The following is a 27074-nucleotide window of genomic DNA, read 5'->3' as shown; positions in this document are numbered from 1 at the left end:
GATACTATATTTACTATTTGCCATATTTTCATCGTGTTGGATCTTGCCCCGCCCACCCCGGAAGTGATGACGTAAATATGGAATTTGAGCTCTCGCTTAAGTGTCCCCCGCAACTATTCGCTAATCTGTAACATAAAACTTCTTCGGTTTACTATATACGGCGCTATATCTTCTATTTAAAGTCACTCTTGTTAGCCTACGACCTAGCAATGGTTCATTAGCCCATGGGAGTCTTCGCCGGGAATCTTGCAAGTCGCTGCGCCGCTACGCTTCGAAAGTTCCCAAAGGTGCGTGATCGTAAACGTTTACAACCTTCGTGTTTTGGCATCTTTTTTTTATTCTCTTTGGGCTTCTTCCTCTCGCAGACAGTCATGTCTCGAAGATTTCACGCGAGCCGGATCGAAGGAGTGGACAAAAATGTTTGGTAAGAAACCGACGAGTTAATGCCACTCGCTCACAGAAGCAACTAATAATTTATTTGAAATTCATTTGATCTGCTTGAAAGGTTCCTCTGGGCTCTTTGCTTCAGGTTAAGAATGATGCAAAAGCAACTTGTAGTTGTAGAAAACATGCCGTAACGTGCGTCGTAGAAATTGTCCACAAGGGGTCGCAATTTTGCACCACAAGTATTCTTTTTGCCTATCTCACAGCTTCGCTGTCAAGAAATGAAAGATATTACATTACTTTGACTTTTACTACAGTGAAGGTTCGCCACCCTAAATTCAGACTTTTCCTGCACCCTGTTAAAACAATTTGTTAAAGAAAATAATTTCTAATTTCCCATCCAACAGGGTGGAGTTCACCCAAATGGCAGCTGACTACAAGCCCGTCAACCTCGGGCAGGGTTTCCCGGACTTCGGCCCTCCGGAATACATCCAAGAAGCCTTCTGTGAAGCCCTGCGCGGCGGACCCTCCATGCACCAGTACACGCGCGCCTTCGTGAGTACGCTGGGGCTGCGTTGGAAAGCACTCCCGAGCCGCCATATAACGGCTTTCTCTTAGGGCCACCCACGTCTGGTAAATAGTCTGGCCAAATTCTTCAGCGGCATCGTGGGCCAGAAGATCGATCCCATGGAGGACGTCCTAGTGACGGTGGGCGCTTACCAGGCGCTCTTCTGCGCTTTCCAAGCGCTGGTGGACGAGGGGGACGAGGTGGACGCTCTTACTGAAGGCTGCTGCTCTTTTTGTGCGGGTAATGCAACCAAATGTGGCCCCGCCAGGTGATCATCGTGGAGCCTTTCTTCGACTGCTACCAGCCTATGGTGAAGATGACGGGCGGGAAGGCCGTTTACATCCCGCTGAGGCCAGTAAGTGCCCTCAACTGTTATCTAATGAGGAAATCTTATCGGAGTGGCCTGCCACAAAATGGCGGCTAAGCACAACAATGCGTCTCTTCACCCTCGCAGAAAGTCGAAGGCGGCGGAGCCCTGTCAAGCGGCGACTGGGTCCTGTCCTCCGACGAGCTGGCCGCAAAATTCACGCCACGCACCAAAGCCATCGTCATCAACACGCCCAACAACCCGCTGGGAAAGGTCAGACGTCGAGCCGCCCGATTGCGGCGCCGGCCGGCCGACTGGTCACCGTGAATCTTTGTCCTGGCAGGTGTACACAAAGGAAGAGCTGCAAGTGATCGCCGACCTGTGCATCAAACACGACGCGCTGTGCTTCAGCGACGAGGTGTACGAGTGGCTCACTTACGACGGAGCCCAGCATGTGAAAATAGGCGAGGCCCAAACCGCATTTCTGTCCGTCTGCTAATCGTGGCAACATGGGCAACCAGAGACGTCATAACGCAAGCGTGTTTGCTTTGGTCCAAAGCCAGCCTGCCCGGCATGTGGGAGCGGACCGTCACCATCGGGAGCGCCGGCAAGACCTTCAGCGCCACCGGATGGAAGGTGAAATCCCAATTTTTGGGAGAGAGGTGCGGGCGGGTGAGAAAGATGATTTACTTTTGTCCAGGTGGGCTGGGCCATCGGCGCCGGCCGCATCCTCAAACACATGAAGACCGTCCATCAGAATAGCGTGTACCACTGCGCCACAGCCGCTCAGGTGACGCCAGTCGCGATGAGGGCCGCGACGGGAAGCTTCACGTCATCGTATTTCGCCCCCCCCTTGCAGGAAGCGGTAGCTCGCGGCTTCGAACGGGAGTTGGAAACTTTCGGCTCGGCGGACAGCTACTTCCGCCAGCTGCCAGGCGCGCTGCAGCGAAAGCGGCACAAGCTGGCCGCGTGTCTGGAGAGCGTGGGCCTGAAGCCCATCATGCCGCAGGGGGGCTACTTCATGATAACCGACATCTCCTCTGTCGGTAAGCCCAAAACGTCATTTTGGTGGCGTTGCGTGGCCTGAACTTCCTGCTTCTCCGCAGAGGTGGATCTCGCTGACCCGAGCACAAAAGACGAAGCCTACGACTTCAAATTTGTCAAATGGCTCATTAAAGAGAAGGTACATTCAGAGCCGGGAGGATTGATTCGATGACAATTTGATGAGGGTCTTATTTTTTTTTTTATTTTGCAGGGCTTGGCGACAATTCCCGTGTCAGCCTTCTACAGTGCCGAGCACGGCAAAGACTTTGACAAATACATCCGATTCTGCTTTATCAAGGTAACATCACATTCCTTTCCATTGTATTCTTTTGTATGGAGCTGACGTTTTTTTTTCTTTTTCGTGTGTGTCCAATTCAAAGGAGGACTCCACTCTGGATGCAGCAGAGGCCATCCTGAGAAAGTGGAAGGCTGCACGTGACGTGTGACCTCATTTGCTACTACCCGTCCCGCCGTCCAGATCTCAGTTGACTCCTTGCAGACAAGCCATATTCATCGTCCAAAAGTCAGTTCAGGTTCATCCAGAAATTTCACGGCAAAGCACAATATCCTAAAGTTTTTGTGAGTAGTGTATTTGTGCAATACATCCTTCACCGTCCAAGCCTTTTTTTTGCCACTGAACAAAAGTATTGCAGACTTCTTGAGTTATGTATCCCTAAATGTTGTCACTCAGGCTTTGTGATTTTGTTGTGCAATGATTTCAATCCACTGTGAAAAAAAACAAGTATTACTGTGCTCCTTGTTACTTTAATTAAAATGAAATGTTGTTCAATCTATTTTCATTATTAGCTGATTAAAATCAAGCAATGTTTTAATGAAATTCTTTGTTTCTATTTAATGGCAATTCTTTCTTGTCTCAGACACACTTCAAAATGAATCATCCGTAAAGTGTAGAAACAATCAATGGTAAAAGTGCAACTGTGTCACATACGTCATCAGAAGCAGTTCATAATCAACTACGGGACAAACAATCTATCTACTAAGGTGACAAAAACTGCTGAATTCATTAAAAGATCCAACAGTCGTTCATTTCCTGCACGTCTTCTCACGCTTGGTGACGCTAACGCACTTTCGAGATGATTTGCAAACACCAATAAACGTAGAAGAAGAAGATGACCCGGAAGCAAATACACGTCACGTGTCCTCGTGAAACCATGTCTCCCGGCGTCGCTACGAAGAGATCAAAACCATCCTCCTCTCAGGTACTACAATGTGCTACTAAAAAAAAAATCCGTTTTCTAGTTTTCAATCTTTCATTGTGTTTTTTATTTGCGTTCAGCTGGAGGAAAAGGTTGACTGGAGGAAAAAGAAAGCGCAACGTGAGTATACACTTAGCCTGATGCTAAAAATATGGAGGCTACTCTTGACTTTTTTTTATTCAACAGACTGGATTTTTTTTCAGGGACAACTATTCACTCCAAACACGTTAGCTATGTGTTTGTTTAGTGTTTAAACAGCACACCTCTGAATTCTACCAAGCATAGTTTTTTAGCATTCTTTAGAAATTTAAAAGAAATTTTTAATGGAGATATTTTTTCCCCCCCACTGGCAATGCTGAGCAGTCAAGGAGGCCAAGAAGCAGAGGAAAGAGGCCAAGCTGATCAAACAGCTAGAAAATCAGAAACAAAAAGAGGCTGCTGAGAAGGAAAAAGCAGAGGAGACGCACACACATGACAAAGAAGGTATTTGAAAATAATCAGGGGATCATTTTGAACATCTCGAAACAGTCGCCAGTATAAATATTTACAATATATAACACAGTCACTTTGTTCAGGTTCATTCAAATGCTATTTGCAATCATTTAAAATGGAATGTGCGCGCGCTGTAGGTCGAGCGTACACGGTGAGCGTGGCTCTGCCGGGCTCGGTCCTGGACAACGCTCAGTCGGCCGAACTGCGCACTTACCTGGCGGGACAGATCGCCCGCGCCTGCGTCATCTTTTCCGTGGATGAGATTATCGTTTTTGATGAGCAAGGCGAAGATGTCAAGTGAGTTCCTCAGAGGTGGATGGATGCACACGAATGCACTGCTCGCCATCAATTTTAAGTTTTGTTTTTTTGGCGTGTCTGCCGCAGGAGCGTGGAAGGCGAGTACAAAGGAATCGGGAAGAAAGGCCAAGCGTGCGTTCAGCTGGCCAGAATCCTCCAATTCCTGGAGTGTCCACAGTGAGTTGGAGGAAGCGCGCAGTGTTCATATTTGCTCTTTGGTACGACTCACGTGAAATTGAATGTGTCCAAGGTACCTGCGCAAGATGTTCTTCCCAAAGCATCAAGACTTGCAGTATGCAGGTAAATACGCAAAATCGTTTGGATTAGTTTTCACGCGTGTGGCGTGTTCAGTTTTTTTTATTCTGGATGTCACCATAGTAACTTAATTAAATGCTAGCTTGATTTGATGAACGTTCCGCTGGTTGATGGGTTTCTCGTAGGACTTCTGAACCCTTTGGACAGTCCGCACCACATGAGGATGGACGAGGAATCGGAATACCGGGAGGGCATCGTCCTGGACAGGCCCACCAGAGCGGGCAAAGGTTCTTTGGTCAACTGCGGCATGAGGAAGGTAAGAAGCGGGAAGCCGAATGGCGTGACGTGGTCGCCATGTTGACGATCGGCGTTCCGCCTCAGGAGGTGCAAATCGACAAGCAGCTACAGCCGGGCTTGAGAGTCACCGTTCGTCTTAACGTGCCGCTGAAGCAAGGTGATGGTCACTTTCAAAATAGAAACTCTTTTAAAAAGGATGTGAAGTCACGTTTGTGCTTTGCCCTCCAGAGGGCAAAACATACAAGGGCGTGGTGGTGGCTCCTCACGTGCCCACCACGGAAGGCGGCCTTTACTGGGGCTACAGCGTCCGCCTGGCATCCTGTCTCAGTAGGTGTTCCCGTAATGCCCCAAAAAACGCCTCCCCACTCTTTTGCTTTGAGATTAGATTTTCCCAATCTGATTCCACAGGCGCCGTTTTCACAGAAAGTCCGTACAAGGACGGCTACGACGTGACGGTCGGCACATCGGAAAAAGGCAGCAACGTGGACGACGCCTCGCTGCGGCCATTCAAGTAAGCTAGTCGCCGCCGCTCGTCCGCTATTCCTCATGGGCCACTTTTGCAGGCATCTTCTGGTGGTCTTCGGAGGAGTCCAGGGACTGGAGTCCAGTCTGGATGCCGATCAGAACCTGGACGTGACGTGTCCTAGCGTCCTCTTTGACCTCTACCTCAACACGTGTCCTGCCCAGGCCAGCCGCACCATTCGCACGGAGGTGAGACGCAACTTGGAAACAGACTTGGACCACTGGACGCGCTCCAGACATCAACTCATCCTCTCCTTGTCTTCTCTTCACGCAGGAAGCCATTTTAATCTCCATGTCGACGCTGAGGCCGAAGATAGCGGCTGCCTTTTCCAGTACCTGAAAATGTCACAGGTCCTTTTTTTTTTTTTTTTTTTGCAAAGATAGATAATAAAAGTAAAAACACCACAACGTTGTAGTCAAATCAATATGATGTTTACTTCAGCCAAGTCAACAAATGCTTTGCTTCCTTTCAAGCGTCAAACTAATCCAGCAAGTCGTTAGGCGACACGAGCGAGCGGCTTTCCTTTCGCCATCCGTCAAAACGGGAAGCGCCAGCATGCACTTGAGGAGCTTTCCTTCCCCTAATTGATGCTGGGAAGCAAAAGTGCATCGTGATAAATAAGATCGAGATAAAAAGACTGCAAACTTGTAAAAAATAACTCACAACGAATCAAGAACAAAACATTCCACACGTCAGTATTTTTTTTTTTTTTGCCCCCTCCCCCTCATCCAAGGGTCCATCTGTCCTCACCACGCGGGATGCGCGAAGGTGACGTTGTAGTGCTGCGCCCAGCGGCCAAACACCTGCTTTTCTGTGATGAAGCGGTGGTGGTTCCCTCTTTGGCTGTTCTGGTTATGCATGTACGTCACGCACTCATCGGAACCACGCGGCTTGTAGTAGTGATACGGCATCTTCTTGGATCCTGTCCGGTTCCTGCAAGAAGAAAAAAAAATGCCCGTTTGCCACCAAAACGTGGTCACACACGGCCGTGTTCTTCGGCTCACGTGGAACCGAATGGAATAACCCCGACATACTCACCCGCAGTAACTGGACGGAACCATCCCGTACACTTTGATGTTGTCACATATTTCGATGGCGATGACCATGGTGAACCAGCCTGTGCTCAGCCACGAGTTTGATTTGATTCTGAACAAGGAGAAAGGCGGGAGGTGACATTTTCGGCCAGCCTAGATAGTCGTCAGGGAAAAGGTGAGCTTTGCTGCCACTTTTGTGTTTTTGTTGAAAGGTCTTGCGGGATCCTAGTTTAGGCCATTGGCAACTCACCTGTCTCGCCCCGTCTCCAGTTCAAAGAGCTTGTCGAATCGGAACATTTTCTCAGATGCCACGGTAAAACACGACGCCCGCTTGTAAGTGGAGCAAATCTTCTGGATGGATCTGTACAAGGTGGCTTTGGAGTCCTTGGCGGTCTTGCTGGGGGGTCCCCAGAAGATGACGATGGGCTGGTCGTCGGCGCCCCCGACCATGAACTCGTTGGGGTGGCGGACCAGCCGGTACACGCTGGAGTGGGCCACCACCCGCAGCGTGGTGCGCTTGCCCACGTCGGCCTCGTAGCCCGTCGTCGGTGCGTCGTTCATGCGGATCACGCACTCGGTGGCGTTGATCTCCTTGCCCGCTTTGGTGCCCAGCACGTGGCTGGAGCTGGTGACAAGGGCGCAGTACTGGCAGTGCTGGGTCATTCTCTGGGGGGAAAACAAAACAATGGCAGCAGGTTGAAAATGATGAGCCTTTATGACCAACTCCAAATCAACCAGCAAAGTCAAAGTCTGCTTTATTGTCAGTTTCTTCACATGCCAAGACACACAAAGAGATTGAAATGACGTTCCCACTATCCCACGGTGATAATGATTTGGATTATTGATATGTAATTATTGCATGATGGCACGGTGGGCCTTACCTCGTCGCCTAAGACGGCCACGTAGTCGTCTTTGGTGGCCCACGTCTTGAGGTTGGTGGGCCGGGGCGTGTGGTTTTTGGCCATGTGGAAGGGCCCGTAGGCTGCCTGGCTGTCGCTGGTGCTGGCGCTGGAGCTGAACAAGATGAACAGCATCATCAGGATGAAGATGGCCACTGCGATAGCCACCCGCCGGGTCTGCGCTCCCGCCTGAGAAGACCAAAGTCACATCACTTACAAATTGTAGTCCATCAAAATGCCGCGTGAGCGCCCTCTAGTGGAGACCTTCTGAATGAGATACTTCGTATGTGGTAAGTTTCACATTTTAACACTTGTTTTTTTTCCTGTCGTAGTTTGGAATTCATTTTACTTTAATCCTTCCTCATAATGATTATTGTATTAGTTTATTAATGCAATAATATCACATGCGTGATTTATTAATTTTTTTAGCTGACCTCATCAATCAACAGGGAGGATGTGCGGGCCACGCCCTACCGAGCCCTCACGGGTGCGTGTGCGTGTGTGTCATACCTTGAGTGCCATGCTTTTAGTTGTGTGCGGACACGCTGTCTGTGGTGGTCCTGCAGCATATTTGGGGCGGGGGGTTAGTGGAGAGGGAGGGGGGGGGGGGCAGTCGTGTTTATTTACAGCTCATGCTCGCCCATACTCGATGCTAAGCAAGCCACTCAGTAAACATGCTCACATTATGATCAATCGCTATATTACGCATCGCTCTAAATCCGTGCAAGGCAAGAATGAAATAGGAGAAATTCAAATTACCATGTCACTCACTCAGCCCCACGTTATTGACTCGGATTTCCCTCGAGCGGCATGACCACGAAGCTTAACCGTTTTGCTAGGGTGTTTTGCCGTTGCGCGAAGCGAAGCGGTTCGAAGGCGGCTTGCGAGCGAGCGAGCGCGCGACGCCTCGACGGGCTCTCATGGTGACGCTCCTGTCTTGGAAGAGCGCGGCTCCGGCTTGGCTGCTGCCGCCGCAACAGCAGCCCAGTCCATTTTGCTGCGACACTCGCTGACGTCAGCAGACGCGCAGGCATGTCCGGTGCTATCTCGTTGTAGCGGCAAGTCGACGACCCCCCCCAAACCGCACACGCCCCTTTTGAGATTTGGAATTTTGTTCCCTCGCTACATTTTGGTTCTGTAATTTTCATCCTCAGGTCACTTCAACTGTGAGACACGTAGATCAACTTAGATTTACAAAACGTACACATTAAATACAAAAGTAAAACATACATACCACTTTGGCCTGCCAGTGAACAAATGGGTACTTTACTTAAACAGTTTGAACGTATTCATTTGAATTCCGCAATGAGATGGGCAACACATCAGACTGACGAGTGACGATTACAAAAGAACAAACGGGGGAAAAAATAAGCAGCAGAAGCAGCTTTGAAGTTTTTTCCTTTCTTTCTTCCTTCCTTCCTTCGCTTCCTCCAATTGGCCCACCTCCACGTTAGTGACCCCAATAGAGTGATTACGAAAAACACATTTTTGTCATGTGATTAGAATCAGAAAAATAGAACTCTATCAAAGTAAATGGTGGCAGAAATAAGATCGTTGATCGCTCATTGACTGCCGACAAGTGAATAAAGAGGAAATTCACAAATTCCACGAGGGGTGCGTGAACTCCATTTTGTGGCGCGCGGCCCACTTGGCATAGATGGCCTTCTCGGTGATGAAGCGATGGCCGCCGCGCCGCTTGCGCTCGTGGGCCTTGTACATCAGGCACTCGTCAGCCGCCGCCCGGTCGTAGTAATGGTATAGCGCCGCTCTGCGATTGCTCTGTCTGACCACAGGGGGGGAGGCAAAGCAGGCAGGGCCGGCATCAAAAACAGCGCGTAATGAGTGAGGGTTTCCCGCTTTCAAAAGTCGCAAAGCTTCAGTGGGAATTTAGGGGTATAGATGAATGCGATTGCTATGTGACTGACTTGCAGTAATCGGCGCTAATCATCCCAAAAACTCGAATGCGCTCGCACATCTCCGTAGCCAGCATCATGGTGAAGAACCCCGTGCTGAGGTACGCCCCAGACTTGATTCTGAAAGAGAGGTCCAAGAGGGAAAAGCAGAAACACCACAGGGTGGCGGCAAAGCACTACTTCGACTTCCTCACGTCACTTGGAATCCGACCGTACCTATTCTTTCCAGTTTCATTCTGGAACACGTCGTCACAGAGCCGGATCCTCTCCGGGGTCATGGCGTAAAGTCTGGTGCTGGGATAGCGGGCGGCGATCCTCCGCAGCGCGTTGAAGATGGTGCCCTTCCCGTCCGTCCTCATGTTCCTGTAGGGCCCCCAGAAGATGTACGCTGTGTCGGCTGCCTCTCGGAAGTAGTGGCGCCCGTCTTTGAGCAGGCGCGGCACGCTGGTGTGCGAGACCACGCGCACGCTGGTCCGGGCACCCACGTCGGCCTCGTAGCCCGCCGTGGGCGCATCGTTCATGCGGATCACGCACGGGATTCGGTCGATGTCGGCGCCAAGGCCGGCGCCGCGCATCTGGCCGGAGCTGGAGATCAACGCGCACTGGTTGAAGTGCAGGTTTAGGAACTGAAACGCCTGCAAAAAAAAAAAAGTGAATCCAGCTTGAAAACGAGCTGAATTTAGACAAAAGCAGTGATTTGCTGCCCTTCCTCTCTAGGCAATTAGAAGAGTTTTACCAAGTATCATGTAAATGCTTGAAAGGTGTCACCTGGTCCACCCTGTCAGGCCGGATCCTGACGTAGCCCCAGATTCCTTCTTTGGGCTTCGCTGCAGGGAGCGGTGGTGCACGGTCCCCCCGGCTGATCACATGTCCCAACCACAACACCGGGAGGCTTAGAAGGCTGAGCACGCAAAGCCAGTGCAGCGTCTGTGTGCGCGCACAAACATCGATGCACACGTCGAAGAAAGTTTATCAAACGAGCATGAAGTGCACGTGATGCATTCAAAGACACTCGTTCTTACCGTAGATTTCATGTCATGGGCTTTGGAGGTCCCGGGACCGTTATCTCAGCGAGACTCATTTTATCCAATGTAGTCATTCGCAGGGTTGCATTAGCGCAGAGCTTCCGGTCCATCCAGGCGTTTCCGACAGCAAAACAAAAGTAAGTCCGAATGTTCATGGTTTTCTGGTTTTTTATTGCTGAATACTCGAAAATGTGAGGTACTGTAATCTCAGTGTTACGCTTTCAAAGTCGTGTCGGAATACAGAAACGTCAAAAGCACGTGTTAGGCAGAATACTTTTAATTTGAAATATATCACCGTTTTTGTGACAAACTGAGCCCAAGTTCTTGTGTCAATTGAACTTTACTTCCGATCTGGTTCTGCGAGCGTTTGCGTCGCGAGTCAACATTGACACATCTGATTGGATTAAAGAAATACATAACCTCCTACTTGCTTATCCGATTGGTCAATAATGCGGAAGTTCCCTCCACACCCTTACGCAATTGGCTAACAGTCGTGTCAGTATCACCACACATTTTGTTCTGCGGGACGGTTCCACCGTGACACAAGAATGCCCTTCCTTTGCACGTCGGATGCCCACGGTATAGACAAAATGCCTCTACAGTCATTATTATTCGGCTGCTAATATGATCCCGCGTTGGAATTTGCTGTAAAACTCTTCAAGTGTCAGGTGTCGCACCGGGCGTGATGTTCTCTGACAGGAGACGTGAGCTAGGCTAGCCAACTTGATAGCTAACGCCGCTTACCGCAATGTCCATTTGTTTTCCTCCAAATGTTGTTAAATATAAAGAGTGTGAAGATAAACGTGGAGGCTTTCGAGCCGGTTGCCAACCTTGCTTGAGTTATGCAGGTTTCTCTTGGCATCGCTCATATCATTTCGAACGGTTTCTGATTTTAATAAAAGCTAGCCATATGAGCTGTCATGCTTTCTAACATTTTTGTAAGCCAAAATAGCCCACAAAATGACACAAAGGTGTGTATACTTCGCTATAATCTCGTTTGGAAGTGGTCACAAATGTACTTATTCAGTTGCACCTTGTTTGTAAAATTCAAAATGACAAAAGGTTTGTTTAATGACTTAATGTGCATTATTTGCCCACCTGACATGTCACGGCAGTGTGTGCAAGTATCTTAACTAATTCTATTGATAGTTTGTGGTGAGTGATTTAGCCGCTAGATAAAATATTTCATTCAAGTGTTTGTGTTGCATGGAAAAGACCGTCCCTGCTTTAAATGTTTTGTCGCCCTCTTGTGGCACCTATGCGCAACCACAAATTATTCCTGGATTTTTTTTGCAATTCGTAGATACAAAAAATGGGGTCTCGATGGATCTAAAAATTCCCGGGGAATTTTAAGTCCCTGTGTAGTGTTTAGGGACCAGGTAAACGTTTCGGAACACAGCCGTAGTGTTTGTTTTCTTTCTTTGTCTAAGTACCTGTTTTCTGGCCACCTTTCCCCCGCTAACCGGTTAATGCAAGCTTAATTACCTCGCCTTGTGTTAATACCCTGTCTGGAGCAGCGGGAGGTGGCCTTCCTTACAGGATGAAGACCTTGTGCTGATGTATTTTTTGCGTTGCAGGCTAACACGACAGATGACGGCAAAGTAAAAAACCAAATCTCCCGAGCTTGGCTCACCCCAGCGCTTCAGGTGAAGGCTTTTTGGCGATTCTTCGGAGAGCGGTTTCCACTCGCCTCGCCCGGAGATGTCCTTGAGAAGAACGGAGGGCGTGTCCGTCGCACAGGCCTTGGCCATGACGGTCGCCGAGATACCCGTGTTCCTCTATTCTACGTTTGGCCAGGTAAAGAGGGCTACAGTGTCGTTACCGAAACCTGTTTTAAAAATGTTGTACAAGTCAAAACATGTTTTGAGAGATTTGCGCTGCTTTGTAATCAAATACAGACAAAATGTATATTGAAAAATAATAAATAAATAAAACAATCATTTCCTCTCAGTCCATCTTCTCGCAGCTGAGGCTGAGCCCGAGCTTGAAGAAGGTGCTGTTTGCCACGGCGCTGGGCAGCGTGGCCTTGGCGCTCACCGCCCACCAGCTGAAGCGGCGCGGCAGGAAGCGGAAGCAGGCCGTCCGCACCGAGGAGGACCGGGTGCCGACGGGCGTGCCCGATGCGCTTCTCAGGACGGGGAGGCCGTCGTCGTTGAGGAGAGGTAGCTCGCCGGCCGCCCAATATCTGCCAGCCGTACTTTTCCGCCGTGACGTCACTTCCACCCCCCAGTTCCGCCGACGGGCCGACAGGTGATGAGCCCCGGTACTCGCAGCAACGACACGCTGAGTGGCATCTCCTCCCTGGCGCCCAGCAAACACTCGAGCTCCTCGCACAGCCTGGCGTCCGTAAGTTTCCATCATCTCTCTGCGAAGATGGCTTGGGTATTCGCCAGCCTCGCTTAAAGACACCAATTCTCTCTCAGTTTTGAAATCAGCAGCCATTCATGTCATCTAATGGGTATGTCCCCCTCCCCCAGATGCGAGTCGCGAGCTCGCCGAATCAGTCGGCCAACCCGCCGACGCCCTGGGAGGCTGAGGATGCTGCGGCGGGGGAGCCGTTGGCGACGGCGGCGGCGGTCGAGGACGCCAATGCGGAGAATCTCTACTTAATGGGTAAAATCAAATTTCGACGGACATATGACGACCTTCCCTGTCAGTGATAAAGCGAGGGCGTTGCGCACGCCGGCGTCAGGCATGGAGCTGTTTGAGGAGGCCCTCCGAAAATGGGAGCAAGCGCTGCACGCTCGTCACACACGCAGAAACTTGAGTTCCAGCAACAGCAGTTTGGCGCTGCAGGGGGCGCTGTGCGGGGATGCTCCCACAGTAAGTTTTTTTTTTTTTTTTAAATTATAATGATTGAATTTTTTTTTCTTAAATAATTGCTCTCACTCCTTTCAGATGGAAGCTCACAACAAAGTGTTTGCCGACAAGCTGGAGACGCTGCTGCACCGGGCGTACCACCTGCAGGAGGATTTTGGCGGCAGCATTCCCTCAGAAAGCCTGCTGGCTGACTTTGGTAAGACAAACCACCCAAAAAAAAACGATGAACATTAAAGATGGGCAGGCATCTTGCATTTGAGCCTTTTGCTTAATGTGCTGTCACCTCCCCCGTCCTAGTAGAGAGCGAGGGCACGCTCATCTTACCCCCCCTGGAGAGTTTCCGCATGGCGGCAAGCGACGACGACGACGCCGCCACGGTCTCGTCCGATGACTCCTTCTTCTCGGCCGTGGAGGTCGGCCACGTTCGCAGTCGCCGCCGTTGTACGTGATATTTGAAGGAACTTGTATTTTTGGGGTGCAGATGTTTGACGCCATTTCGCTACAAGACCCCTACCAGCTCCTGAAGCCCGCCGCTCTCTACGAAGAAGCTCTGGCTCGTGTCAGGGAGGACCGTGTGGCCTACAGGTCGCTGAGGTACACAGAGGAAGCACCATTTTCCTCCATTTCTGAATTCAATTCTCCGGCGTTTCAGTTCAGCATTAGTCAAATTGCATTCACTAGTCCAGATTATTTTTTTTTACCAGGACTGAACTACTTGAATGTTACGGTGACCAGGACTTCCTGGCCAAGCTGCACTGTGTCAGGCAAGCATTCCAGGTGGGTGCGCACCTTCCCAGCCGCCATACCTGTGCATCAGGAGTACAAAGAGAAGCGAACAAAAGTAAAAGAATGCTAAACTATTTATAAGCACAAATCAAAAGTAACTTTGTGTTTTGAATGATGCACCCACGGGGGGGGGGGGGGGGGGGAACATAACACAATAAAGTCCAAAGACTCCCACTTGTGATTCAGATGCTGTTGCTGGATGAGACGCACCGCACGTTCTTCATGGAGACGGGCAAGCAAATGATTGCCGGCCTGATGGTGAAGGCCAACAAGGTGAAAAGAACAAGCCCAAATTTCGAGAATGATGGACGGAATTGACAACACACGCAAACATCGCTTCAAAAGTTGCCATCAAATGGAGACTCGCTCTTCTTCTTGGCTCGAGAATAAATCTTGCCATTTTTGCCGTCGCGTTCAGAGTCCAAAAGCGTTCCTGGAGAGCTACGAGGACATGCTGCTCTACACTCAGCGAGAGGAGGCGTGGGCCGTCACCAAGATGGAGCTGCAGGGCCGCGGGGTGAGCCGTCTTGTGGGCGTGGCTTACTCGGGTCGATGAGCGGTCGTGTTTCATGTTGGGTTGCACGTTTTGAAGGTGGTGTGCATGACCTTCTTTGACATCGTGCTGGACTTCATCCTGATGGACGCCTTTGAAGACCTGGAGAACCCGCCCTCGTCCGTGGTGGCCGTGCTGAGGAACCGATGGCTCTCGGACAGCTTTAAAGAAACGGTGAGGTCGGCGGGCGCCCGCTCTCATGCTGGCGTGCTCCATCTGAGCCTGTTGCGCTTGTGTTCCAGGCTCTGGCGACGGCTTGCTGGTCGGTGTTGAAGGCCAAAAGGCGACTTCTCATGGTTCCCGACGGCTTTATCGCCCACTTCTACGCGATATCGGAGCACGTGAGCCCGGTTTTAGCCTTTGGCTTTTTGGGCCCCAGGCAGCACTTGAGCGAAGTGTGTACCATTTTCAAGGTGAGGACGTGTGCGCTTAGATGTGATGTTTCTCGTCCCAATCGCAATCATTTGACATCGTGAAAGAAAAGCTCTTCAGCTGGTACTGGTGAATGACAAAGCTCAACTCAACTGTCTGCAGCAACAAATCGTGCAGTACCTCAAGGACATGTTTGACCACGACAAGGTGCGCTTCACAACAGTGCAGTGCTTGGCAGAGGACATCCTGAAACTCTCACACCGCCGCAGCGAGATCCTGCTGGGCTACCTGGGCATTGACGGCCTCCAGGAGCTCAACGGCGGCCCGCACGGCGACATGCAGGGACCCCACTAAACTGCACCAGGTGTGTGTAAGGGCTGGGGGTCATTCTCATCCCCCCTCCCACTCACTCATCAGGCTATCAGCTACTATCAAGAAGTCCATCACGGAACAAAGGACCGGCAGCTCTTCAAACGTCATCCATACGTACAACATATATCCATCGCAGCGCAACCCGTTGCTGCGTGTTTGTGCATTTTATATGTAATAATTACTGATTTCCAAGGATGATAAGTTGCCCTTAAAGTCCACTTGAATCTCGTTGTACTGCAGCTATTTATCCCAGTCCAATTGAACGCATGTCTTCTGCTGTAGGCCATCAAGCTCCTGTTGAAAGTTCAAAGCAGAGGTTGACAACCTGCGGGCCACTTGGTCAATCAAACCTCAGAGACATCCAAAACATTTTAACCTACAAATGCGTATACGCTACGCACAAAAAGTTTGGGATATTTGAGGGAAATTTCAGGGTGAACCTAAAATGCACTCTGACATTTACAGGTCAGTGTATATTGAGAGATAGATATTGATATATTTATGAGAAAGTTATGCAAATGTTTGTAGTGGATGAAAGCGACATGTCAGCAAAACCTCATTCAGCTCCGCGGTCGCTGGTCAGTGCCATGGTAAAGGTGTGAGTTCAAAGCAGGAGTGCTACGTGTGGCTCGGGACGGCACATGATTGACACTGACACATATCTTTACCTTTATTCATGCCATATGTGTTTAGGCTTAAGATATGGTGAACATTGTACATAAGAGATATATTCCCCCCCCCTCCAAAAAAAAACATAACCTGCCATTGTGGTTTGTGATTTTTATGCTTTCCCTTTTATTTAAAGTATTTGTCTGCGTGTGCAATTCCATCTCCCATGCTCATCTAGTAAGTCATGTGCATCAAAAATGGGCTGTTTCACACTAAAAAGTTAGTTTTTCTTTTCTGTCTTGCATGGGAAATTCATATGAACAAAATTAGACTCGGCACAGCTTATCCAATGGTGTTGATTTATAATTGCCAAAACATTGAGGGGGGAAAAAAATCTGTTATTTATTGTGTTGTCACCCTGCCTTTTCTTTTAATTCTTTCATTTTCAATGCTTGTAAAAATTGTAAATTGATGATGGTTCTCTGTATTAAATGTTAGTTTTTGTTATTAAACAATACTATGCCACTATTCAGATTATTTAACTAAATATACAAAACTGCTCGTGTTTGTATTCATTGTTCATTCAATAATTCTTTGGACTTCCGGCTCTCCGCTCCCCTCGCATTGTGATTGGTTGGCACCAGGGACTTTCGCTGCTCGCCATTGGCTGGCCTCGTGCGATGGGTGTGTCTTGACCGGTGGTTGCGTCCGGGTAAAGATGGCGTTGGAAGAGCAGTGCTCGGCGCCACCTCGATGGCGGTCCATATCGCTAACACACGTCGAGTTTGCCGAGGGTAAGTGGACTCGACGTTTTTTCGCCTGACGACCGACCCTTGGTTGACTGCACGGCGTCTTTTCCTGTGTCGTCCCCCGTGAATGGAAACGCACAGTTGCCCAGTGTTGCCAAATTGTGCGACGCCGCGAAGCGCAAAACGTCACCGTGCTTGCTAAATTGTGAGACGACGCGCATGCGCACTCCGTGACAGTGGGCACAATGAAGGCTAGCGAGTTAGCTTAAGAGAAGAGTTGATATAGGCGTTTGTTTTCCCCATAGGGAATTCAACAAACATCACACGTCCCGAGCTCCTCTCACGTTTAATACACGGTGAAAGGTGAAAATCAAAGTGTTGCTTTATTTTAATAAGCTCTTCCTTTGAGGACTAACTAACACTGACGCTAGCTCACTGGGCTGATTGTGTTAGCATTGCTAGCCCCTAACATAAAGAACAGCATGTTTAAAAGATGATCATTTAACATTTCAATAAAGGACTAATGTGCTTTGATCGTGTTTCCCAAAACTAAGCTCAGTGCTCTAAATAGGGCGCGGGTGGATTTCTAATTGGGTCAGAATCTAGCATGTGTGTGTGATAGTGTAATAGTTAGATATTACTAGTTTCATTTTTTTAAATTATATAGTTCACTGTAGTCCACTTAAAAGCAGAAAAAAGTACGGAATAAGCAAATTGCTGCAAATACAGCACTTGAAAGACTCAGTACCAAAGAATATTTAAGTTGTATATATGGTTCTTTGCAGTGGACCTATATAGCTCCTTCCTTACATTGTGATTTGAGAAGAGGGAATGAGTGACTTCCCACGTCTTATCGTTGCGATTTATCGTTTCAGATGACCTGACGGGACACCTGCTGGCCTACATCAGCCTTCTGCCTCTTGCCATCCTGGTGGGCTTTGTGACCCTCATTGTTTTTAAACGGGAGCTGCACACGGTAGGTCGTTAGCGCAAGTGCTCCATCAGTTTAACATGTTGCAAGGAACCTTGGCTAAACAAACGGCTTGACTTTCTCCGCAGATTTCCTTCTTTGGTGGGCTCACCCTCAACGAGGCTGTGAACTGGATGCTCAAACACATACTCCGAGAGCCGCGGCCGTGTGCAGGTACGCCAAACCGCGCCTTCCCTTTTAGTACCCAATGGAAGTCAAAGTGGGCCCAGCCAGTGACTGAACGCGTGGTTTGTCGGCAGGGACTCATTCGGCGATGACCAGCGACTATGGGATGCCGTCCAGTCATTCCCAGCTCATCTGGTTCTTTGTTGTTTACTTTTTTCTTTTTCTTTATTTAAGGTGAGTGTGACACACGTTAGAAAAAGTCCGCAAATCCCAGGTGGGTGTGATGGAACTAAAACGAGGTCAAGATCTTGTCTCACCTTCGCCCTCAGAATGCACCAGACCAACAACGCTCGCTGCGTGGACCTCCTGTGGAGACACGTCCTGTCCATCGTCCTGTTGGGCGTGGCCTTCGCCGTCTCCTACAGCAGGTCTGCGCCCCCGAAATCCAGACTGCCCTCATTTTTGCTCCTGCGTCTGCGTAACTGTTTGCGCTTTGCAGGGTGTACCTGCTGTACCACACGTGGAGCCAGGTGTTCTACGGCGGCGTGGCGGGCAGCGTCATCGCCGTGCTCTGGTTCTTCATCACGCAGGAGCTGCTCACCCCGTTGTTCCCCAAAATAGCGGCATGGTAAGTCGCTTTGCATTCTCCGTCGCCGACGCACGCAGTTACAGATGTGTGACAAAAACGACACCTACTGTAAATCTCAAAAGACTTTTTGTTTTAATTCAGATTATTCAATCATGACCTAGACAGCTCAATCTATCTTTGTGTTTTGGAGCAGGCCTGTATCCGAGTACTTCCTGGTGCGCGACACCAGCCTGATTCCCAACATCTTGTGGTTCGAGTACACGGTGACGCGTTCGGAAGCCAGGTAAGGCTCGCCGCAACCGCCGCCGCCGCGGCGTCAGCCAGCCGCTTGTTACATGAGAGCCTTGATCACCTGTTTCAGAAACAGACAACGAAAGCTGGGCACAAAACTCCAGTGAGCCCCTCGCACGCATTTGACAGAAAAACACTGGAGGACTTGTGGACTCGAGTTGCCGGGTAGAAAAAAAACCAAGCGGGGAGCCACTGGCAGTGAGCTTGTACACACACACGCACACGCACGCACACACGCACGCCTCGTCCTTGTACAGCTCGTTCGTGCATGCCACGCCGTGCAAGAGGCCAACTATTTAAACAATAGATGAAATATTTGAACTGAGCGCACACTGATGGGGTCACCTGACCTCCCAGGAGCTGAACTGGAGGCTTTTCTCCACAACTAATTGTCACACTGTCATTGCAGCCTTTTTTTAATCTTCTGACACAAACCTGAGTTTTTCCTTAATGCTGAAGAAATTTGTGATTTAGAGGGAAACAAATGCACTTTGTAAAAAAATTAATGACGCACTGGTTAAATGCTAAGGACACCCCCACCACCCATTGGAACAGTCTACCGACGGGGTGGCCCAACACCGAATCCTTGCTTGATACCGCGGACGGTGGGGCCGCCGTAAAGTTGGATCTTCCTGTCGTGCTTTGCTTTGGACACTTATCAAAATTGTGCTTAGGTATTAACGAGTTTTTTTTGTATCACCAAACTTTCTGGAATTTCTTTCATCATCATCCTTTCTGAATGTATTTGCAGTTTTTTTTTAAACAAGTGAAATTGTAATACAAGAAATGAAATGTAGCCGTACATTTCAGTGAATCAGTGGGTTCATTTCAGTAGTTCGCTTGAGAAGCTAATGGACGGTTAGCAAAACAATTTTTTTCTCCAACTCAAGCCCAAACCGTTTCCACTGGTTAGTGTCAAAAACCAAACCAAACTTGAAGCGTAGCGTAAAAAGAATACATTGACCATATTTGGACATGCAGTGTTTTTGCCTGATAGCGAAGATAAGAAACATTCAACTAGATTTTGAATTGTTGTTAAAATGATGTTCCATTTTCTCCTTAGTGGATATCTCATTTACACATTTCGCTTTTGAGCTACTGAAATTAAGCTTTTTCTATGAACTCAATTCAGTATTTTATAACTATTTTTTTCCCAGTTACCTTCTTTGAGAAATTAAGCAAAAATTACTGCAGTAAATTTCCTTTTATTGCCATTTATTTGTCCAATTTCAAGATTTTTTTTCTCCCCGCTCAGTTTTACTCTTCATGAACGTTTGTGTGCAAATCCAAGTTTACAGAAAAGCAGGTCATTTTTGGACCAAGGTGTTTTGATTTGCTTTTTATGCCTCATTTGCGTCTTGGACTTTTTTTTTTTTTTAAGAATTTTTGTAATGATCATGTTCTTGTTCATATAAGTTTTTTTTTTGTACATTTCTAAGACAACATTCTGCATCTTTTTCAAGAGCGCTTAAATCCTGTTTTTTTTTAAATCATTTTTGAAGAAAGGGAAAAAAAAGAATAAAAATCCATAAACAAGGCTGGTTGTAGCATGTGATGATGTGGAATTCCGACCACTGGCGATCTGAGTGTCGTATCAGTATCAAAAAGGGAAAGAGAAATATGATTTCCTTGTGTATTCTCTATCAGGCTGAATAAACGTGTTGACGTACAAAGTTCCACTTGATATACGACGTCTTCTCTTTTACCTTACGAAATTGTCACTAGCTCAAACATTAGAGACCCAGGAGCGTAAATATGTAATTCCCTCCCCCCCTTCCAGAAAAAAAATAATCTAAAAATACAGTTGCGTTGAGCGCTGAATAACCCCCCAGAAAATGCCCCCTCTGTCCGCCAGAGGGCGACATACTCTCAACTAGTGCTAGTTTTTACCAAATAGTTTTTTATTTTGCTCTTGTAGCATTAAAATTTGCCATAAATGTAACTTAACTTTCGGCAATTTAATTTAAAAGTGGTTTAAACATATGGAAATCTACTTTTAAAATTATACACGTTTGTGTAAGGTTATGTTGTATTTTGAAAAGATGCAGTTTCTCACACGGCATCCTTTGTCCTTAGTGCAAAAGGGCACACGCTTGCTTGGATACTTTTGCTCAGTCCCGTAATTGTTTCTTTCTGCCCCACCGACTTCCCGTGATCATATTCATGGAATAAAAAAAAACAACCCACAACAAGCTGGGCCCTCATCAATTTTGTATCAGGCCCCGCATCACGTTTGTGCGATCATCGCACCGGTGCTGCAAAAGAATCAAAATCCCCTGATAAATATAAATGCCTTCCTGATGAACAAACCAAGCGCAACGTTTCCCCCAAAACAAACTAGAGCATGTCGCGTGGAAATGTGTTGGTCTCAGGTGCTCCGAGGTCTGGCGACAACCTCACAATCGCGTCCTGTGCCGATTTTAACGGTCCCGTTGAACGAGCCCCAAAGCCGTAGAAGCACAAAAGGTCAGACAATCATTTCAAAACAAATCAAGAATTGTAAATGGGTTATTTAGGGAAGCTTATGTGAACTCCCCCAAAAGTCATTTCCCCTCATCAACTTGCTCGAACGTTGAGCGAGCGCATTTTCACATCTAATCCTTCCAGCTCGAACTTGACCTCCAGCCGGAGGGAAGACGGCAAAATGCTGGCGGAGGTGTTAATGAGCTACGTGTGAACATTTTGGAAAGGATTCCTGTTGTCCGGGATTATAACTGAGAGCATTTTCTCGATATAACGAGGGCCAAAAAGATGGTCTCCTCTTATTATACCAATCACAATTTTGGAGACGTGCCTTCTCATTCCAAAACAAGATGAAATGTTTTGTATTGTCAGAAAAGTGTTTTTTTGCTTGTTTCTTTGGCTGTTCTCTTCACAAAAACTCACAGGCACAATATTTTAAACCCACTCCCAACAAAAAAAAACGACTTTTACTGCATCTTACCGAGGAGGGGTACGACCGTATGTATGTTTTTTACTGCCCTCAGGTGGCCAAAGTGCGCACTACATAGTTTTCAGCGCAATACCCATTGAATACATTTGAATACTTTTCGTGTACATTTTGATTAAAAAAAAATCACCCGTGCGAAAACGGCATACGCTGATAATCGAGCTTCCTGCCAAAGATGGAGCACAATTCCGGTCCAACATGCCCTCGCGCTCGGTGGCGACAAACGGCGAAGCAGACCTGCTGGCAGATGGCGCTCTCAGGCGCCCCGGAGGCGGCCTGCTGGCGAGGCAAGGCGAGGCAAGGCGAGGCGCTCGGCTTACACAAGTAACCCTGTTATCCGCCATTTCCGCTACACAAGAGCCAAATTTCATCCGGGAAGAGTTGGGCGCTTGAAGCAGGAACATTTATTTATTTGAATGCTGTACTAAAAATAGCCCCCCCCCCCCCATCCCATACACACACACACACACACACACACAATTGTGCCTTCCTGGTTCACACGCCTGCTTTTGGTGGATTTTGTCGTTACAGTTGGTAACTCTTTTGTTCTTCTTCCTGTTTTGTGTATTAATAAAACTGACTAGACTGTTCTTTTGAAATGGTGGCGGCTGATCTTTTTCGGAACGGGTGTTGCAAACTGCCCGAGTCCATCTGAAGCGCACTTGACAGATCTCATTAGTTCCAGACATTTTAAACGAGGCGATTACATAAACGTGCCCCTTGTGGCTCTTTAGCAATATTCGGAAGTTCTCAAAGCAATCAGAAATTTTAAATGCCCGCCTGCTGTGTTTGTGTGTTTTTTTTTTTTTTTGCTTCCCCATAACCCTGGAAGACTTTTGCACATCTAAAGTCTGCCATAGTTGGAGAACTCGCGTAAAGCTCTGTCCTCGCGTATCTTGACCAAAACTTGGAAGATGTGACATTTCATCGAAGTGAGTGACAAAAGCACATAGCGACCACCTTGGGATGAGGACATTTTGGAATAAATTATGGAAAGGAAAAGGAATTTACAACATGAATTTGCTTTTGGGGGGTCCTTTTAGCCCACTTGAAAAAAAAAAAGCTGTAATTGTAATAAGGTAGCTGTAGAGGGCGATCCTGTGTTTATACTGCCGGAAAAAGAAGAAGAAGAAGAAGAAAGGTTTGCACCAACACCGGCATGGAGTATTTGTATTACGTGAACCGGAAGCCATTTTGCCTCCCGACCGAGTGCGTCGCTCAGAGGAGGTGTCGAAATCCGGTCCTGGTTTTCCTTGCCTCCCCACTGCAACGAACACAATTCCAGGCGCGGGGCCGCCCGCGTTTAACTGAACTTTCTGCTCGTCAAAATTTGTCTCGTCTTGTTTTAGGTGTAGGACAGAATTAAGATTTTTTAAAAATTGAATTTATTCGTTTATTTTTTCGATTGAATTTGTTAGCGTTATGATATTTCATCCCAAATTTACTTTGTCGCTTTTTACGCCGGTTAATTAGCATGCTAGCTCGTTAGCTTCGTTTTGGACCTGTTGTTGGAAGTGACGACCGCCAAATATCGGACACAAAACGCCTTCCTGTTGAGTGAGGTACACAATAATAACAATAATGAGTGGTAGGAAGTAAAGTATATATACTTGGCCACTGATATTTAAATATAATTTTCAGCTATGCCAGCACGTTAGCTTCATTTTGGACCAATTGTTGGAAGTGTCGACCGCCAAATATCGACACAAAACGCCGTCCTGCTCCTGATGACTGAGGTACACAATAATAACAATAATGAGAAGTTAGAAGTAAAGTATATATACTTGGTCACTGTTATTTAAATATAATTTTCAGCTAGATGTACTTAAGAGTTTTTAATTTTCTGAGGCTACTCTTTTACAGAAGTCTTCCATTTGTTGACCTCAAGAAAACGAGAACAGGTGCTAAGAAAAACACAGATTTTCAAACTGTTTCCCTCTCCATCAAGCACCAACTCAACTAATTGTTAAAAAGAGAAACGTAAATGTTTTCAAGTAAGTTACAATTGAGCTGTACTTGGACATTGATTCTTTGACCTACCGCTAGAGGGAGTCCGCGAACCACTAACTGGTACTACTCATACCACATTTGACTTTTCATTCATTCATTCATTCATTCATTCATTCATTCATTCATTCATTCATTCATTCATGCATTCATTCGTTTTCCGAATCACTTATTGTTTAATTTGAAAGCCTCTGGAAAGACTAAAGCTGTACACTGTAAATGGTATACCTGAATATAATTACATTCTCTGTATTGCAGATTTGTGGACCAAATCTGTTTATTGTACTAGACTTCAAAATAGTCCAAATGGAGTCACACTTGGATAAAGTTGGAAGTGACTATCTCCAAAGCTGAGTGAACCAAAAAAAAAAATCCTCGACGCCACGTCGGTGGTTGTGGAAATGCCGTTCAGGAAGCAGGTCTGTGAAATTTCTTATTTTTGCTGTCGCCAATCAATTTGCTCTTATCGCTTGTAGGCGTTGCAAATCGAATTTGGCATCATGATTTGACGATCTGATTAATGGTTTTATTGTGTTGACAAAATGTTGGACAGTATGACTGTCAGTGTAACGAAATGTATAAAAAAATAAGTGAATGACAGAAGGTAAGTGACTACAGTCAAGATGTGGGTGGAATAACATGCTTGCGCTCAGATTGTTGCAAAGATCAGTTCTTGTATTTTTTTATTACCTCCATCGTTTATTGTAACCTGAAAGGGAAAATAATTTCTACAAAAAATATTCAAATAATGCCATATATTATTCATTCTCGCTCTTGTTCCTGTTTACTGTGTGAAGATTAAATCTGGCTAAAGTGTGGCGGCAATCACTCATTCCCATAGCAACCGTAATACTGTGACTAAATCTATCTGCCGTGGCCCGTTGGCTATGATATCATAGAATAATATATGTAGAATCTCAGCGAACCGTTAAGTGGGCACATTAGATACGTACATGGACTTGAGATATGCTTGGAACACAAAATGCAGCAGAAAGAGTACAAGTCTGTGTTGGCGCTGTTTTTTTTTTTTTTTTTTTTTTTTTTTTTTTTTTTGACAAGAAATGAAACCCGGTTCTTACAGAGCGTAGGCTTCGGCACAGGGATCGTAAGTCCCTCCCACCAAAAAACAAAAGAAAACAAAAAAAAAACCCCGTGTTGACAGCCATTCCATTTTCAAGTGAATCAGTGGTGATTTAGGTGATTCTGCTATTTTTAATTCTTTTTTTTGGTTTGATGCACATTGCTCCTGCTCAGGAATAAAGGGAACAGTGGTTGCTAGGATTATATGTCATCTATATATCTCCATATATATATAATATATTTTTTGTCTCTTTCACCTTCGCATTGGTCATTGTCATCTTTTTGTCCATCTGGCACCTGAGCACACACTCTGTCAGTCCTGTGAGGTGTGTGTTAGTGGGTTTGTGTGTGTGTGTGGGGGGGGGGGGAGGGGGGCGTGAGTGCTGCGGTCGCACACACTCGTGTACACACAATTAACCAAAATTTGGGGATATTTGGCTTTGGGGTGAAATTTCTGGGTGAACCCAAAATGTACTTGAATCTTTCCAGCCCTGAGCTGGCTCTTGCTTAGGGCCCTAAAGAGGACTTTGGTACTGTTCTACAGGAGCCTTGATGTGGTTTGTTAGCCCATATTCCATTGTTTTTTTATTGATGACACTCAAAGCCAGAAGTCTGGAGACGCGCAAACTAAGTTCCCCCTCTTTAGGTTCCGGCGCATTTTTAGTTCAACATAAAATCCCAACGCTCAAGTCAAATATCTCCAACTTTCCGAGAGCAGTGTACAGACACTCGTCGGTTGCGTGCGGCGGCGGTGGCAGCGGCTCAGTGGGGCGGCGGCGGCGTGGCCAGCAGTTGGGCGAGCAGAGTGCAAAGTAGCAGGGTGGCGGCGGAGGGCTGCCACGCGGTGGCGCCATTGCAGTCCTTGCCTGCCTCGCAGCGCGGCTGTTGGCACAGCACCCCCTTGAAGTCGGGGGCGCAGGCGCACTTCTGGTTCTGGTAGCACGTTCCGCCGTTCTGGCACAAGAGCATCTCCTCGTCGCACACGTTGGCTGCGGGTGACGCAAAGAAGAATACCTGTCAAAAGTCGTCTTTTGGTCTCGCGAGGCAGTGTCTAATACATGTCTGCCACCTAGTGGCGATGAGTGATATTACATCTTAAAACTACAGTCAACCCCTGCATATAATTTCCACGGCCGAAGCCGGGAGCAAATGAGAACCAAAGGAGCGACCCAGTAAACATAAGAATTTAGGCCAAGAAGAAGAAAGATGGGAGCCAGGGCGCCAGAGGATCAAGATAAATTCCCTCCGCCTTTGCCTCAGGGACAACAGCAGGCAACACCTGCGTCTTTTCTCCCCCGTTGAAGACATTTTTCTTTCTTTTTTTTTTCCCCCACCAGTATGTTGTCATCGCGCTCCTCTAAAAACTATTGCCGTCACTTTGCCCATTTTTAATGCTACTTCTCAGTAGAAAGAGGAATGAAACTTTCAGGCGCCAGAAGTATTTTTCTTTTTATCTAATTTTGGATTTGAAAGTAAAAATTCACTTTTGCGTCTTATTTTTGAACTCTAGTTGAGCTGTTGAATCTTGAGTGAAAAATTCCTAATTGCCTATTTATGATGAAAAGTTGGAAAGTCACTTGGTTCCTTGGCAACGCAAGATGGCGGCCAAGCTGCGTCGCACTATTTGTCCTACTTAGTTACAGGGTGTGAGCACTTATGCACACGTTAAGATACCAAAGCAGCGCACGTCCAGGTGGACGTCTAATGAGTGTTTGGGGAGGCGGAGGCGCCTTCCCCACCCCTCCTCTCTGCCCCGCCCCGCCCTCCCTCGGCTTCCCCGTAATGGGGTTAAGGTGTGAAGGCGCCATCAATCGAGGCAATGGCGGCTAATGAGCGACGTGATCTATTCCCCTCGGGGCTGGACAAAGCACACGCGTCGCCAGACCTTTAAGGTTGTGGCGCTGACATTTTAGACACACAAAAGCCCCCCCCCCTGTGAATATCACTCCATCATAGGGACTTTGAACATATTTGGAGAGGGCAGATGTGGCAAAAGAGGACATTTGAAATAATGAAGTGTGTTTTTTGGTGACTTACGGTAACAGCCTTGTTTCCAGTAGTATCCCGGCAGGCACTCGTCACACTTGGCCCCGGTGGCGCCGTTCTTGCACTGGCAGAAGCCCGTTTCGTTGCAACGTTCGTGGACGGAACCCATCTGGTTGCAGTTGCACTCTAAGAAGCGAGCAAAATGTTTGTTAACGCGGCAGCCTCGCGCGCATCCATTTGTATTCAGGGCGAGCGGACTCGTATCCAAGCACGCGGCGCCCTTTGGCACAAAGTCATTGTTCCCGTATCGCAACGAGCAGTCTGGACAGTTTGTTGCCATCTGAGGCGAGGCTTGTCCTCACATGCCCCAGTGCAACCGGGAGACCAAGAGAAGGTCCACAACTGAACTCTATGTCAATTGAATTGAAGTAGTCAATGTGATCCCACCCCCCTCAAAAACATTTTTGGTCTAATCTTCTCATTCTATTTATTTACTCTATGTGTGTTAAGCAAGTGCAATGCCCGAGATTAGGAGATTAACCATATTTCTATTCGTGTC

The 27074-nt window shown here is 47.5% G+C and overlaps 6 protein-coding genes and 2 long non-coding RNA genes across 15 annotated transcripts in view; 4 read left to right on the top strand and 4 right to left on the bottom strand.

Annotated features, from left to right (window-relative positions):
- The first annotated feature begins 70 nt into the window (after window positions 1-70).
- LOC125979767 (uncharacterized) lies at window positions 71-5756 on the top strand. The gene is made up of 25 exons (XM_049738354.2): window positions 71-287; window positions 366-424; window positions 792-939; window positions 1003-1152; window positions 1221-1307; window positions 1407-1532; window positions 1603-1723; window positions 1819-1895; window positions 1960-2049; window positions 2119-2305; window positions 2366-2442; window positions 2515-2601; window positions 2684-2746; window positions 3425-3523; window positions 3601-3640; window positions 3884-4003; window positions 4150-4309; window positions 4397-4486; window positions 4560-4609; window positions 4750-4880; window positions 4946-5018; window positions 5090-5188; window positions 5270-5372; window positions 5425-5572; window positions 5658-5756. The coding sequence occupies exons 1-25, from the start codon at window positions 225-227 to the stop codon at window positions 5721-5723; spliced, it is 2514 nt and encodes an 837-aa protein (XP_049594311.2). The 5' UTR covers window positions 71-224; the 3' UTR covers window positions 5724-5756.
- Window positions 5757-5799: 43 nt separating this feature from the next.
- On the bottom strand, window positions 5800-8516 carry st6galnac6 (ST6 (alpha-N-acetyl-neuraminyl-2,3-beta-galactosyl-1,3)-N-acetylgalactosaminide alpha-2,6-sialyltransferase 6). Its single transcript, XM_049738359.2, has 6 exons — window positions 8077-8516; window positions 7828-7877; window positions 7300-7506; window positions 6669-7084; window positions 6423-6530; window positions 5800-6317 (listed from the first exon to the last, which is right to left on the bottom strand). The coding sequence occupies exons 2-6, from the start codon at window positions 7837-7839 to the stop codon at window positions 6131-6133; spliced, it is 930 nt and encodes a 309-aa protein (XP_049594316.1). The 5' UTR covers window positions 7840-7877; window positions 8077-8516; the 3' UTR covers window positions 5800-6130.
- A 45-nt stretch (window positions 8517-8561) lies between these two features.
- st6galnac4 (ST6 (alpha-N-acetyl-neuraminyl-2,3-beta-galactosyl-1,3)-N-acetylgalactosaminide alpha-2,6-sialyltransferase 4) lies at window positions 8562-10397 on the bottom strand. 3 transcript variants are annotated; one of them, XM_049738361.2, is made up of 5 exons: window positions 10253-10397; window positions 9999-10157; window positions 9447-9865; window positions 9243-9350; window positions 8562-9100 (listed from the first exon to the last, which is right to left on the bottom strand). In XM_049738361.2, exons 1-5 carry the CDS (start codon window positions 10262-10264, stop codon window positions 8914-8916), a joined length of 885 nt encoding a protein of 294 aa, XP_049594318.1. In that variant the 5' UTR covers window positions 10265-10397; the 3' UTR covers window positions 8562-8913. The 3 variants fall into 3 exon arrangements, with proteins under 3 accessions (XP_049594318.1, XP_049594319.1, XP_049594320.1); XM_049738362.2 differs by having other exon boundaries at window positions 8562-9096; XM_049738363.2 differs by lacking the exon at window positions 10253-10397 and having other exon boundaries at window positions 9967-10111.
- Window positions 10398-10700: 303 nt separating this feature from the next.
- On the top strand, window positions 10701-16295 carry miga2 (mitoguardin 2). Of its 2 annotated transcripts, none has more exons than XM_049738345.1 (15): window positions 10701-10834; window positions 11833-12052; window positions 12207-12417; window positions 12486-12601; window positions 12733-12868; window positions 12948-13078; window positions 13154-13271; window positions 13376-13488; window positions 13557-13669; window positions 13780-13852; window positions 14048-14134; window positions 14280-14378; window positions 14454-14588; window positions 14657-14827; window positions 14949-16295. In XM_049738345.1, exons 2-15 carry the CDS (start codon window positions 11957-11959, stop codon window positions 15138-15140), a joined length of 1791 nt encoding a protein of 596 aa, XP_049594302.1. In that variant the 5' UTR covers window positions 10701-10834; window positions 11833-11956; the 3' UTR covers window positions 15141-16295. The 2 variants fall into 2 exon arrangements, with proteins under 2 accessions (XP_049594302.1, XP_049594299.1); XM_049738342.1 differs by having other exon boundaries at window positions 13373-13488.
- A 113-nt stretch (window positions 16296-16408) lies between these two features.
- dolpp1 (dolichyldiphosphatase 1) lies at window positions 16409-20176 on the top strand. The gene is made up of 8 exons (XM_049738366.1): window positions 16409-16561; window positions 17392-17492; window positions 17576-17660; window positions 17747-17846; window positions 17942-18040; window positions 18112-18240; window positions 18395-18484; window positions 18563-20176. Exons 1-8 carry the CDS (start codon window positions 16486-16488, stop codon window positions 18597-18599), a joined length of 717 nt encoding a protein of 238 aa, XP_049594323.1. The 5' UTR covers window positions 16409-16485; the 3' UTR covers window positions 18600-20176.
- LOC125979784 (uncharacterized) lies at window positions 18311-21853 on the bottom strand. The gene is made up of 2 exons (XR_007485414.2): window positions 21680-21853; window positions 18311-18553 (listed from the first exon to the last, which is right to left on the bottom strand). It is a non-coding gene; the product is annotated as an uncharacterized lncRNA (long non-coding RNA).
- Window positions 21854-22561: 708 nt separating this feature from the next.
- The window catches only part of LOC125979937 (uncharacterized), a 58002-nt gene continuing 53489 nt past the window's right edge, over window positions 22562-27074 (top strand). Inside the window, exons 1-4 of the long non-coding RNA XR_007485498.2 lie at window positions 22562-23004; window positions 23084-23178; window positions 23306-23436; window positions 23708-23868. This is a non-coding gene — a long non-coding RNA (uncharacterized lncRNA). The remainder of the gene's footprint in view (window positions 23005-23083; window positions 23179-23305; window positions 23437-23707; window positions 23869-27074) is intronic.
- The window catches only part of ntng2b (netrin g2b), a 31045-nt gene continuing 28074 nt past the window's right edge, over window positions 24104-27074 (bottom strand). For all 5 annotated transcript variants that reach the window (XM_049738829.2, XM_049738833.2, XM_049738830.2 and 2 more), the window contains 2 exons: window positions 26567-26701; window positions 24104-25518 (listed from right to left, as the gene is read on the bottom strand). In XM_049738829.2, the coding sequence (XP_049594786.1) occupies window positions 25292-25518; window positions 26567-26701 (362 nt within the window). In that variant the 3' untranslated portion in view covers window positions 24104-25291. The remainder of the gene's footprint in view (window positions 25519-26566; window positions 26702-27074) is intronic.

Source organism: Syngnathus scovelli, chromosome 13 (assembly GCF_024217435.2).
Source record: "Syngnathus scovelli strain Florida chromosome 13, RoL_Ssco_1.2, whole genome shotgun sequence".
NCBI lineage: Eukaryota > Metazoa > Chordata > Actinopteri > Syngnathiformes > Syngnathidae > Syngnathus > Syngnathus scovelli.
This window is presented reverse-complemented; position numbering and strand designations above follow the sequence as displayed.

What these genes read in the sequence shown, in the direction of transcription:
- st6galnac6 (XM_049738359.2), bottom strand. An exon ending in TGGCCGTCTTAGGCGACGAG is followed by an intron (nt 7,085 to 7,299) that starts GTAAGGCCCACC and finishes TTTTCCCCCCAG; the next exon opens with AGAATGACCCAGCACTGCCA. An exon ending in CTGGAGACGGGGCGAGACAG is followed by an intron (nt 6,531 to 6,668) that starts GTGAGTTGCCAA and finishes CTCCTTGTTCAG; the next exon opens with AATCAAATCAAACTCGTGGC.
- dolpp1 (XM_049738366.1), top strand. Translation starts at nt 16,486, where the DNA reads ATGGCGTTGGAAGAGCAGTGCTCGGCGCCACCTCGATGGCGGTCCATA. An exon ending in TTTCTTTTTCTTTATTTAAG is followed by an intron (nt 17,847 to 17,941) that starts GTGAGTGTGACA and finishes CTTCGCCCTCAG; the next exon opens with AATGCACCAGACCAACAACG. An exon ending in TTCCCCAAAATAGCGGCATG is followed by an intron (nt 18,241 to 18,394) that starts GTAAGTCGCTTT and finishes GTTTTGGAGCAG; the next exon opens with GCCTGTATCCGAGTACTTCC.
- LOC125979767 (XM_049738354.2), top strand. Translation starts at nt 225, where the DNA reads ATGGGAGTCTTCGCCGGGAATCTTGCAAGTCGCTGCGCCGCTACGCTT. An exon ending in GCACACACATGACAAAGAAG is followed by an intron (nt 4,004 to 4,149) that starts GTATTTGAAAAT and finishes CGCGCGCTGTAG; the next exon opens with GTCGAGCGTACACGGTGAGC. An exon ending in TCAAGACTTGCAGTATGCAG is followed by an intron (nt 4,610 to 4,749) that starts GTAAATACGCAA and finishes GGTTTCTCGTAG; the next exon opens with GACTTCTGAACCCTTTGGAC.
- miga2 (XM_049738342.1), top strand. Translation starts at nt 11,957, where the DNA reads ATGTCCTTGAGAAGAACGGAGGGCGTGTCCGTCGCACAGGCCTTGGCC. An exon ending in GGAGAATCTCTACTTAATGG is followed by an intron (nt 12,869 to 12,947) that starts GTAAAATCAAAT and finishes CGCCGGCGTCAG; the next exon opens with GCATGGAGCTGTTTGAGGAG. An exon ending in TGTGCGGGGATGCTCCCACA is followed by an intron (nt 13,079 to 13,153) that starts GTAAGTTTTTTT and finishes CACTCCTTTCAG; the next exon opens with ATGGAAGCTCACAACAAAGT.
- st6galnac4 (XM_049738361.2), bottom strand. An exon ending in GGCCTGACAGGGTGGACCAG is followed by an intron (nt 9,866 to 9,998) that starts GTGACACCTTTC and finishes TTTTTTTTGCAG; the next exon opens with GCGTTTCAGTTCCTAAACCT. An exon ending in ATTAGCGCCGATTACTGCAA is followed by an intron (nt 9,101 to 9,242) that starts GTCAGTCACATA and finishes CCCTGTGGTCAG; the next exon opens with ACAGAGCAATCGCAGAGCGG.